The sequence below is a fragment of the Rhinopithecus bieti genome, unplaced genomic scaffold (assembly GCF_001698545.2).
Source record: "Rhinopithecus bieti isolate Rb0 unplaced genomic scaffold, ASM169854v2 scaffold_39586, whole genome shotgun sequence".
In the NCBI taxonomy this organism is placed as follows: domain Eukaryota; kingdom Metazoa; phylum Chordata; class Mammalia; order Primates; family Cercopithecidae; genus Rhinopithecus; species Rhinopithecus bieti.
The window spans coordinates 834677-847610 of NW_016816842.1; the positions used below are offsets into that span (position 1 = coordinate 834677).

Sequence of the window (12934 nt, forward strand, 5' to 3'; positions counted from 1 at the left end):
TGTTTTGATTTGTTTTCATGCCTGTTACCAACTAAATCATCACCTCCTTGAGAAACTGAACTGCTTTATTCATCTTGGATACCCAGTATCCAGTCAAGAATCTGGCAGGAATTTGTATTTGATGTAAGAGTACTGTTAAAAAGACATGGACTTAGAAAAAACAAAGTTTCAATCAGCTTTGCCATGATTTAATTTCTTGATATATAAAATGAAGGTGACAGTTCCCACCCTCCAGCATAACTGGGAATGTAAAATGAGATCAGTGCATAGGAGGACTTGTGGACGGGGCTGATTAGCTGAGCTTCCTGAATGGCTGCCACTGTCATCCATGAGTATTTTCTAGTGACATGTGGCTAGAAAATCCAGAAGCCAGGTCCATTTTTACTTTAAGTAGCTTCCTTCCTTGTGCTAGTACTTCCCCAAGTCAGACTTCCTGATGCTGACAGTAAATGAAGGTGTCCCTAGGAGCTTGTTATCACCCCAGCCCACATTTGGGTTCCCTGTCTAGCCCACTGGGCTGCCTCTCTGCTCATCGGAAGCCTCAGTCTTAGCTGAAGAAATTCCTATGATCCCTGCCCTGGAATGCAGCTTCCCATCTTCTTTGGGGGTAACCTCTCCCCAGGGCATGTATTTTAGAGAGCCAGGTTGCAGAGTTCGGGAACGGTTATTTATTTATTTATGGCAGGGTCTCACTCTCATCATCCAGGCTGGAGTGCAGTGGTAGAATCATGGCTCACTCCAGCCTCAGCCTCCCAGTCCCAGGTGATTCTCCCACCCAGCTTCCTGAGTAGTTAGGATTACAGGCATGTGCCACCATACCTGGCTAATTTTTGTATTTTCAGTAGAGCTGGGGTTTCACCATGTTGCCCAGGCTGGTCTCAAACTCCTGGGCTCAAGTGATCTGCCTGCCTCTGCCTCCCAAGTGCTGGGATTACAGGCGTGAGCCACCATGCCTGGCCATGAATGGTTTTGATCAACCCCTACTCCTTAGCAAGACAGAGTAAGTGTCGCTGGGTGCCTTCTTAACCATATATCCCAGGACATCATCAAAGATGTAATGAGCATTTGATGTGTGTGTACACTGAGGGTTGCTGCCCAGTAGACAGCCAGTGAGAGCCAGGTTCCCAACCTATGAGGATGAATCCCATGGCACATTCCATGGGGATTCTCTTGCTCTAGATCCCATGAAGACTTACCCTTATTTTACTTGAAGTGGGCGTGGGCACTCCTTATCCCTGCATTTCACATCCCTTGTAACCTAATTCCATGCCTTCTGACTCTGTCTCCTCCTGTAGGTATCATGCGTGAGTCTACCAGTGTCCTTCCCCACCATCCCCTGAATGGTGCTCTTGCTGGTTCTCTCTTAGTTGGCTCTGTGCCACATCAGCCCTGGTTCTCTTGCCTTTGTTTACTTTTTTTTTCATTTTTAATCATTTAGTTTATTTTCGGAGACAGGGTCTTATTCTGTTGCCCAGGCTGCAGTGCAGTGGTGTGATCATAGCTCACTGCAGCCTCAATCTCTCAGACTCAAGTGATCCTCCCACCCTAGCCTCCCGAGTAGCTGGGACTATAGGCCTATCCCACAACACCCAGGCAAAGTTTTGATTTTTTGTTTGTTTGCTTGTTTGGTAGAGAACAGGTCTCACTGTGTTACCCAGGCTGGTCTTAAACTCCCGGGCTCAAGTGATCCTCTCGCCTCGGCTTCCCAATGTGCTGGAATTACAGACAGTGAGCCACTGTGCCTGGCCTCTCGCCTTTATTTTCTCACCATGGTTTACCTGAGGGTTTCAGATTTACTCTTTGCCCTCATATCCAGAGTCGCCAGACTCTCTCCTACTCTGAGACCAGGATGTGTGGGTCACTGCCTGTTTTGGCCTGCCCACGCTGCCCCTGCCTCTCTGCAACACACTCTCTACCTTGTCCTAGACAGCCTTGGCCACTTGCTTCTCAGCCACTTATAGTGCTGTTTGTATAGCACAGCTTAAGACACATGTATTGTGTTCTCACATTGCTATAAGGAAATACCCAAGACTGGGTAATTTATAAAGGAAAGGGGTTTAATTGACTCACAGTTCAGCATGGCTGGGGAGGCCTCAGGAAACTTACAACCATGGTGGAAGGTACAGGGGAAGCAATGCACCTTCTTCACAAGGTGTCAGGAAGGAGAATTGCCGAGCAAAGAGGGAAGAGCCCCTTATAAAACTATCAGATCTCAGGACAACTCACTCACCATCAAGAGAACAGCATGGGGGAACCCACCCCCGTGATTCAGTTACCTCCACTTGGTCTCTCCCTTGATATATGAGGATTATGGGGATTATAGGAATTACAATTCAACATGAGATTTGGGTGGGAATGCAAAGCCTAACCGTATCAACACACAACAAACCCCAGCAATTTATGATCTATTTTGTCCATCATTTTTTAAAATGGACATTTTGTTTCCTCTCTAAGATTGTAAATTTTACAACCCAGCTAGTTGTCTTGAGGAATGTGCCTGGAGGAGAGTGTGTGGATGCTTTCCAGGCAGGGCCTAGGGGTAGCCCACATTCTTCCTACTCACACTGTTGCCTAAAATCCAGCCACATGGCAATGCCTAACTGCAATGAGAACTGGGAGACTTGCTCTAGCTTTGTGCCCCAGAAGAAAGGGAGAATGGGCTCAGTGTACTGGCAGCTTACGCTCGTGTCACTCGCAAGAGGACAGTGGTTTGGGAGAAGTGGGCAAGGCTTAGGGATCTGTGCTCCCTGTGAGAAAGCAGGTTTGGGGAAAGCAAGAGAGTAGGCAAAGACAGGCAGAGAGATTGCATTTAGGGCTTGCAGAAGCTGGGAGGCTGTCAGGGTGTGAATATGAGGCTCTGTGAAATGGCGTGGCTGTGGGCAGTACCAGGCTGCTGTGAAATCCGGGAGAAGGACCAGGTTAGGCAAGGCCACCACTGTGGAGCTGAATTCCCATAGGGAGAAGAACGATGAGGCCTGAAGTATTTGGATGCGTGGAAATGGGGTCAGGCATGGGAGAAGACTAGTGAATTCTGGGCTGGGGTGAGTGGTCTTTGCCTGGGGAAGTAGATGTGGAGAAGAAGCAATGAAGCATCAGCAGGATTGGAGGTAGGAGCATGAGGAGGGAGACAGGTGAGAGGCTGGGAAGCAAGATGGGCCAACTGAAATGAAAAGAATCAATATTAAATCCAGCTCACATAAACTATAGATTCTTTAAAGAACATCTCCTTGTGGTCAGACTAAATGAAAGAAATAATATTGGCCTATTGTAGACACTTCATAAATATTTGTTCAATGAATTAAATAAGTCCATTGAAAGCTGGTAGAGGGATTTCTCCATCCCCCCAGGCAGGAAGTATACATGACAGTGTGTTGCTGACACACAACACACATTTTGGTTGTCATCAGCTATCTTCTCCTCACATCCCTGAGGGTTCTGCCAAGTTGGAGCTGCAGGCATGGTTGGTCAGGGGGCCAGGCCGTGCCGTTTGCCAGCCAGAAAGGTCGGCCTCAGCAAGAAGCCAGCTTCCCGCCTGCGTCCACTTCTCCGCTGGGCTCTCTGCCTGTTTCCCAGTTTGTTTCTTCCCTCTTCATCCCAGGGATTGGGTATGCTGGCCTCCTTTCTTGCTTGGCCCTTTTGTTCAAGGACCTACAGTTCCTCAACTCTTCTACTCTGTTTCAGAAACAAACAAGAATTTGTCTTTTCCCCCAAAACAATCACCCTCGCCTTTTTAGAGTTTTAGCCTTCAGCAATAGTAGGTAGGATGGCACTCAAATAATGTAATGTCTGGTCTGACATAGAGGAACCTGAATGCACTTGCTGTGATGCTGGACAGCCAAGCACCCATTGAGCACTAGCCTTGACTGCAGAGTAAGAGATCTTGATTAGCAGAAAATATATAGGGGAGCTGGGCATGGTGGCCGTGCCTGTAATCCCAGCACTTTGGGTGGCTGAAGTGGTTGGATCACTTGAACTTAGGAGTTTGAGACCAGCCTGGCCAACATGGCGAAACCCCATCTCTACTAAAAATACAAAAATTAGCCAGGCATAGCGGTGGGCACCTGTAGTCCCAGCTATTCGGGAGGCTGAGGCATGAGAATCACTTGAACCCAGGAGACGGAAGTTGCAGTGAGCAGAGATCACGCCACTGCACTCCAGCCTAGGCAACAGAGCGAGATTCCATCTGAAAAACAAACAGACAAAAAATAAAATATATATGGAGTCAGGTGTTACATGTTACAATAAGTAGCAGACCTCATCTTATCCTCCATGTAACAGTGATGATGGGGTGAGTGAGCATGGTGGCTTACAATAAGTTGCAAACACCAGTGTTCTAACAAACTAAAAACAATCTAAGTTTAAAACACCTCTCTTTTCTCTTTTATATTATTACCACTTAGTAACTAAAAGCAGCAAAAGGCCAGGCGTGGTGGCTCACGCCTATAATTCCAGCACCTCGGGAGGCTGAGGCGAGAGGATTGCTTGAGCCCAGGAGTTGTGGACTAGCCTGGGCAACATAGTGAGACCTGGTCTCTACAAAAAAAGTAAAAAGTCAGTGGAGTATGATGGCACCTGCCTGTAATCCCAGCTACTTGGGAGTCTGAGGTGGGGAGACAGCTTGAGCCTAGGAAGTTGCAGCTGCAGTGAGTGGCGATCATGTCACTGCACTCCAGCCCGGGTGAAAGAGCGAGACCCAGTCTCTCAAAAAAAAAAAAAAAAAAAAAAAAAAAAAAAAGCTGCAAAGGACACTTCAAGTTTCTGTTCCCATTCTGCTGCTTTTCCCCTTTGGAGAGTTTGATAAGGGCATTTCTGGAGACCAGGGATCAATACTTTGTTTGTGTATGGGAATCTTTTCCAGCGTAGAGCATAGGGAGCATCTGCAAGCAGTTGTGTTGTGGCCCGTTAGAAGCCCATCCTTCTTGCTTGGGTTCCTTTTGTTCAAGAAGCAAAAGGTTTCCATTTTTCCCTGTTGAGATGAAGTCGCCGCTCCTCTTCTATAGGTTGAGGTGCTTCTGTACCTGTTTCTCTGCAAGAGGGTATTTATCCCTCATGTTTGGTAGGTAACAGATCTCTGTATCTGGGGCAGCAAAGAAATGCTCCCTTCAGAAGGATGGAATCTGTGGGCCCAAAGTTAATTTCCTGCTGCAGAACTTGGCAGTGGCCTTGGCTAAAATGGGAGGCACACACATGCTGCAAAGAGCACTGGATTTGGGCCCAAGAAGCCTGGGCCAGATGAACTTCAACTTCTGGGTGAACTTAGGCTTGTGGACTTCTGATTTCCCACCTGTGGAAGCCAGGGGATGGCACCAGGTGATACAGTCAAGGGCCCTTCCCCTTGGAACTTGCTATGTCTGACACCTGGCGGAAGGTCTTGAGTGTCAGGTTTCTGGGATCTGAAGCTGTTACACCATCAGACATCAGGATGTCATTCACGTGAGGAGGACTTTCTTTTTTTTTTTTTTTTTTTTTTTTTTCAGCTTTCATGTTAGAGTCAGAGGATACATGTGCAGGTTTGTTATATGGGCATATTGCACTCAAGTAGTGAGCATAGTACCCAATAGGTAGTTTTTCAACCCATAAACCCTCCTACCCCTGTAGTTCACAGTATCTGTTGTTCACATGTTTATGTCTGTGGGTGCTCAATGTTTAGGTCCCACTAATAAGTGAAAACGTGGTATTTGGTTTTCTGTGCCTGCATTAATTTGCTTAGGAAGGAGAATTTTCTTAAACATGAGTCTGCCTTTTCTCTAAGTCTTTATGATTTGAGGCATCTGTATTCATTGAATTTGGAGCTTAGAAATATAGATATTGAGGGTCTGGGTGTGGTGGCTCACACCTGTAATCCCAGCACTTTGGGAGGCTGAGGCCAGTGGATCATGAGGTCAGGAGATTGAGACCATCCTGGCTAACACAGTGAGACCCCGGCTCTACCAAAAAGACAAAAAATTAGCCGGGCATGGTGGTGGGCGCCTGTAGTCCCAGCTACTCGGGAGGCTGAGGCAGGAGAATGGCATGAACCTGGGAGGCGGAGCTTGCAGTGAGCCGAGATGGAGTCACTGCACTCCAGCCTGGATGACAGAGCAAGACTCCATCTCAAAAAAAAAGAAAAAAAAAAAGAAATATAGGTCTTGGGACATTTTCTTTTTCTTTCTTTCTTTCTTTCTTTCTTTCTTTCTTTCTTTCTTTCTTTCTTTCTTTCTCTCTCTCTCTTTCTCTCTCTCTCTTGCTTTTTTTTTGTTTTTGTTTTTTTACCTTAAACTACTAACGGTTAAGAGACGTTTTCCTGATTTATAATGTTTGTATACCTGGAAGGTCATAGCCATTACTAGATATGCCCCTGGTCTCTGTCATTTTGTTTTTTTCTCTTTAAATATGCATCTACCCTTGTTCAAAATTAAAATATCTAGGCCAGGTGTTGTGGCTCATGCCTGTAATCCCAGCATTTTGGGCGGCCATGACGATCAGGAGTTCGAGACCAGCCTGGTCAACATGGCAAAACGCCGTCTCTACTAAAAATACAAAAATTAGCCAGGCATAGTAGCACATGCTTGTAATCCCAGCTACTCAGGAGGCTAAGGCAGCAGGATCACTTGAACCAGGAGGCGGAGGTTGCAGTGAGCTGAGATTGCACTATTGCACTCCAGCCTGGGTGACAGAGTGAGACTCTGTCTCAAAACTAAAATAAAACAAAATACTTAGAAAGGAACACACGGAATATAGGCGAAGCTCTTGGCTTGTGGCCTGACTCCCTCTGCTGAGGTCTGCAGCACTCTCAGTTCCTTTTCATGGGCAACAAGAACCTATAGCTACAAATCAGTTATGGCTTACTCATTCCTTATCGGGTCAAAAATAAATCAATCAAAAGAAATTAGTCACAGCAATTTTTTGGACTCTGTGCCAAAAGAGATCTTCACCTCTTAGGGGAATTTCCCTGTTAAGGTTGCTGTCTTACCCTCAAAAGCTTCTTCAGACCTGCCTTGCCCCGTGGTTCCTCAGCTAGTGGCTCTGAGTCCCTAGAGCTCTGGGACAATAATGACAGGACTCGATATATAGGTAAAGATGTCTCAAAGTTGTTGAGTACATCAATAAAACCACATGATCTGACCCAGGTAGCAAGAAAGCGAACTTTGACAGTGATAATAGAGATGCATGGCACTGAGAAGAAATCTAACTTTGGTCCACATGGCATATGGGGTGTCCTTTGCTGTCTATAAAGCTGGAGTTGCTGAGAATAGGACTCCCGTTGTACCATCATGTTGCTGACTCGGTCTATACTTCCGAAGTCAGTGCAACCCTGCAAGTTGCAGCTTTAATGTGATTAATAGTGGTCTTCACACTGGCAACCGGGTGACAGTGCAGGAGCCCATGATTCTTGTTGTTGGTGCAGCTAACTTCAGGGAAGCCTTGTATGCACTGGAGCTGAGGTTTATCACAACCTCAGCTGAAGAATGTTTTTAAGGAGAAACATGGGAAAGCCGCTACCAATGAAGGGCATGAAGAGGGCTTTGCTCCTAACATTCTGGAGAATAAAGAAGCCCCAGAGCTGCTACAGCGTGCACCTGGGAAAGCCAACGACACGACTAGGGTTATAATCGGCACTTACCTGGCTGCCTCACAGTTCTTCAGGTCTGGGAAATATGATTTGGACTTTAAGTCTCCTGATGGTCCCAGCAGATACATTTGGCTCTGTACAAGTCCTTGATCAATGATGGGTAGTGTCCATCAAAAATCCCTTTGAGCAGGATGTTGAGAAGCTCAGATGAAGTTCACTGCCAGTGCACGTATCCCAGCAGTGGGGGGATCATCTCATTGACCAACCTAAAGGAATTGTGCACCTGCCTCCTGCTTAGGTGAAGCAGGTTGCCTCTGTGTCCTGGTCTATTCCAGAGTGTAAGCTGGTCCAGACCTGCAGGAGGTGTGTCAGGGGTTCCCATTACTCTGAGGAGACTGACCATGCTTCCATTGCCACCCTGGTGGTGGGGCTGTGCACTGGACTGATCAAAACAGGTGCACCTTGACAAACAGAACTGGGACAAGTATAGTCAGCTCCTCAGAAGTAGAGGGGCTGGATAGCAAAGCTCAGTTCGCCAGTGAGAAATTCAGAGATTCTCTAGCAGAGTAAGCACTGGGCAGGCAAGTCGCTGAGCTCTTCAAGCTCTGGAAAGCTAATTAGACATCTACTTCAGACAGCTCAAGACAGCAGAACCAAACTGGCAGGGCCCTCAGGCTGTTACCCCTCCTTTCTCCAAACCCTGTGTTTTTCTTCTCACTGCTTCACTACAACTGCTATATGAGAGTCAAGCTTGACCACCTGGAACCCCATTTAGAAAGCTCTGCTTTTAAATCTAAGGCCAGAGGCCGGGTGCGGTGGCTTACACCTATAATCCCAGCACTTTGGAAGGCCGAGGTGGGCAGATCACAAGGTCAGGAGATCGAGGCCATCCTGGCCAACATGGTGAAACCCTGTCTCTACTAAAAATATAAAAATTAGCTGGGCATGGTGGCGCGTGGCTGTAATCCGAGCTACTCGGGAGGCTGAGGCAGGAGAATCGCTTGAACCAGGGAGTCGGAGGTTGCAGTGAGCTGACATTGCACCACTGCACTTCAGTCTGGTAACAGAGCAAGACACTGTCTCAGAAAAAAAAAAAAAAATGTAAGGCCAGAATAATATATGTGTGTGTGTGTGTGTGTGTGTGTATGTATGTGTGTATATATATATATATATATATATTTTAACAAAGTCTCACTGTCGCTCAGGCTGGAGTGCAGTGGCATGGATCCTAGCCCACTGCAACCTGGAGCTCCTGGGCTCAAGCGATCCTCCCGCCTCAGCCTCTTGAAATGGTGGCATGAGCCACCATGTCTGGCCAGAAAACTCATTTTTCTAACCTTGTTTCACAACAAGTGTTTATGGAGCCACTTATACCTTTGGTGTAGGCCTGGAGGTTGTTGACAGGCAAGATCCTTGGGGATTTAGTGCACAAATAAAAAAATCATTATTTAAAAAAAGAAAAACCCAGAAAACAAACAAACATACCATAGGCTTAGGACAATACATCTGGCTTTACTTATTTAAAAACACTGCAGTGTCTTCTTGACTTCTTGTTCTTTTTTGTGTTTGCTTTTTGTTTTTCTGAGACAGGCTCTTGCTCTGTTGCCCAGGCTGGAGTGCAGTGGCACAATCGCAGTTCACTGCAGCATTGAACTCCCAGCCCAAATAATCCTCCTGCCTTAGTCTCTTAAAGTGCTGGGATGACAGGTGTGAGCCACCACACCAGGCTGACTTCTTAATCTTGAATTTTACAAGGATTCTAAAGGGCATTGGGTAGTTCTAGGATATCTAAGACCTTGAGGGATGGTGCATTCCTCTGATTTTTGTGCCTCTGCCAGCAGTCTGGCTTCTAACAAAGTGGTCAAGGGATGCTGACTCACGTGAGACTTCTGGCAAAGTGTTCCAGAGGGAAGAGGAAGAGACTAGTGCCCTAACTCCTCCAGAAAGACTCATAGGACAGCACTGGCCTCCAGCCTGCCAGAGCGGGAGGTGGGGGGGATCTTGTTTTTTACATTCACCAGTGAAAAGGTGCTCAGAGAGAAGCCTGGGCTCACTTTGCCATTAAAAACCCCTTTGCTGGAAATGACCAGGGAGGGTTCATGTTTTATAACAAAGTATATTGTTTCATTTTAAAATTAATACCTTAACCTCCTGCTGTCCCAAATGAGGTTGAGTTGTTCTGACGTCCAGCTTTCTCCCAAACCCAAAGACTTTTCCTATCAATGTGTTGTTATCACACAAACAACAAAGATAAAAACAAAAATGTTTTCGTCACTTTACTCATTAAAATTTTCTTTTAAATCCTAATAAATACAATTCTATATTCTGGGATTTTTTTTTCCTCCTTAGTGTAAATATTTTAAATTTCTTCTTAATTCCCATAATTATTTGTAATGACTGTCATCTATTGAAGTGATATGCTATGTTATTGTTATGGTTTAAGGATTTAGGTTTGCAAGTTTTAAAGATTATATTACAAATAATACTGCCATATACATCACAAAGAGCTTCTCCTTTCTCTTTAGATGATTTTCTTGTGATAAGTTTCTTGGAGTAGAGCACTGGGTCAGTGGATATGACCTGTACTGCCACGTTGTTCTTCTGAATGATTATTCGGCATCCAATGCCAGTGAAAGATGATAAGTGAACAGCTTAAAGGTTAACTCTTGAATGCCCAAGGGAAGACTTCTCAGCCACTTATATGTCATCTTATTTATTTAACTATATATTATTTCATCTACTTATTTATTTATTTTTAGAGTTGAGGTCCCATGTTGCCCAGGCTGGTCTCAAACTCTTGATCTCAAGCGATCCTCCCACCTCAGCCTCCCAAATAGCTGGGATTACAGGCATGAACCACCACGCCCAGCAATATATAACAACTTTTAAAACATTTTAGCTATACAACTTTTGATCATTTCTGTTTCTTTCTCTTGCTAGTCATGTAGGCAGTTAGGAACATTTTAACCACCAAAATAACAATGAAACCGAACATTTTTATTATGTGTTTACAGTTTACAAAATACTTTAATATCCAGCAGCTCAGTTAATCTTTACAATACTTGGTGAAGCACCTGGAATAGGGATTACCATTTCCTCCATTTTCAGACAATGAAAATGGAAAGTAGAGAATTTAAGGTCAACCGGATGGAGACGCAGCCACAGCATGCCATGTTTTCGGGAGACATCCTGACCACCTCCTGCTCTCTTCCTCTTTTTCCCTGCCTAGGACTTCGGAAGCCCACGGTCCATCACCTCTCGGTGTGACTTGAGAGCAAACCTTGTCAGAAATGGCTGTGGAGGTGAGATAGAGAGCCCAGCCAGCAGCTTCCATATCCTGAGGAGCCTGCCCCTCAGCAGCAAGGGTTCGGGCTCTGCGGGCTGGGACGTCATTCAGATGACACCACAGGAGATTGCTGTGAACCTCCGGCCCGGTGAGTTGCCCACAGAAAGGGCTGGATGCTCTGGGATCAGGAAGGCCCATGGAGGAGGTGGGACTTGTTAATAATGGGACAGTGAGTCAGGCCAGGCTGAGAACAGAGCCACGAGATGGTGATGGGGAGGCAAGGCTCAGACCTCAGGAAGCAGAGTATGTTTTTATTGATGTGTCTGTGGATAGGCTCCTGTGGACAGAGGAAGATCTTTGCTATTTTTAAACAATTGTGGTGAAATATACATAACATTTACCATTTTAAGCATTTTCAAGTGTACAGTTCAGCAGCATTAAGTAAATTTACAATATTGTATAAACATCAGCAGTATCTATTTCCAGAACATTTTCATTGTCCTAAACAGAAAATCTATACCCATTAAACATTAATTCCTCATTCTCTCTTTCCCTTGGTTCCTGGTAACTGGCATTCTACTTTATTTTTTATTTTTCATTTATTTTATTTTAAATTTTGTTTAAATCAGGGAGCAACTGATGGCAGAAATTACAGTCATTCAGAGTGTAGTGGCTGCCCACTCTACTTTCCGACTCCGAACTTGACTAGTCCAGGTACCTACCATAAGTGGAATCATCCAGTATTTGTCCTATGAAGTTTGACTTATTTCACTAAGTGTAATGTTTTCAAGTTTCACACATATTTTGGCATATGTCAGAACTTCATTCCTTTTTTGGCTGAGTAATATTTCATTGTATGGGTGTATCACATTTTGTTTATTCATTTGTCTGTCAATGGACATTTAGGTTGTCTTCAGCTTTTGGCTATTGTGAATAATGCTGTGGTTTATTCTAGGAGGATGCTGGTAGATTTACTCCTTAGTGAATGCAAGTTGCTCAGGAAACATGCCACTTTTAGGAAAAAGTGTTTTTCCCCATCAGCAAATTCCATTTGAGTCTGTAGCATTCTGGAAGGACAAACTTTTAGAGTGGATATTTTTTTTTTGTGACCCTCGGGCCCTGCAAGCCTTAGAGTTGCTTAATATAAGGAAATGGTAATATAATTACTTATAATGTAATATAAAGAAACAGTTTTGCACACCTACTATGTGCTAAACACTTGACCTAACTTTAAGGTAGCTATCTTTTTTTTTTTGAGATGGAGTATCCCTCTGTCACCCAGGCTGGAGTGCAATGGCACAATCTTGGCTCATTGCAACCTCTACCTCCCGGTTCAAGAGGTTCTTCTGCCTCAGCCTCCCTAGTAGCTGGGTGTGCACCACCATGCCCAGCTAATTTTTTTTTTTTTTTTTTTTTTGTATTTTTGTAGAGACAGGGTTTCACCATGTTGGCCAGGCTGGCCTTGAACTCCTGACCTCAGGTGATCTCCCCTCCTCAGCCTCCCAAAGTGCTGGGGTTACAGGCATGAACCACCATGCCCAGCCAGGTAGCTCTCATTTTACACACAAGGAAACAACCTGCTCAAGGTCTCTCAGTTAGTAAGTGGTGAATCGATTCAGCCCCAGGTCTTGGTAACCACAAACCCGTGCTTGTTTCTAGTTCACCACTTTTATCATTGAATATTCTGCAATTAGAAGCCTTGCAATGTCAAAGGGTTGGATGTGCATGTGGCTAAATTGAAAAGTATTATTCTCTTGGGAAGGGGCAGATTTTTTTCACATTTCACTGATTTTTTGCCGTTTTCTTCTATCCCATGGTCTAGGAAACCATTGGCAGTAACTGTTTGTAGATGGTTTATGTAGACTCCAGGGAAGCTTATAGCAGTGGAAAGATCATGGATCTGGCTGGCGCTCTTGGGTTCTAGCTCTGCCTCTGTCCCTAGCTCGGAGGCCCTGGGCAAGTTACTCCATCTCTCAGCATCTTAGGGTCTTTGTCACCTTTGTTCCTCATGGGCGTGTTCAGAGGCTTAAATGGGACTTTTTGTATCAGTGAACTTTTCAAAGTTAAAATTTTTATTATTTTCAAAGAGCAGTGGC

At 45.0% G+C, this 12934-nt stretch overlaps 1 protein-coding gene across 1 annotated transcript in view; it reads left to right on the forward strand.

The window, feature by feature from the left end:
* ITGB5 (integrin subunit beta 5) overlaps positions 1 to 12934 on the forward strand; it is a 123211-nt gene that overhangs the window by 16417 nt on the left and 93860 nt on the right. The window contains exon 3 of the mRNA XM_017855327.1: positions 10782 to 10986. Within this exon, the coding sequence (XP_017710816.1) occupies positions 10782 to 10986 (205 nt within the window). The remainder of the gene's footprint in view (positions 1 to 10781; positions 10987 to 12934) is intronic.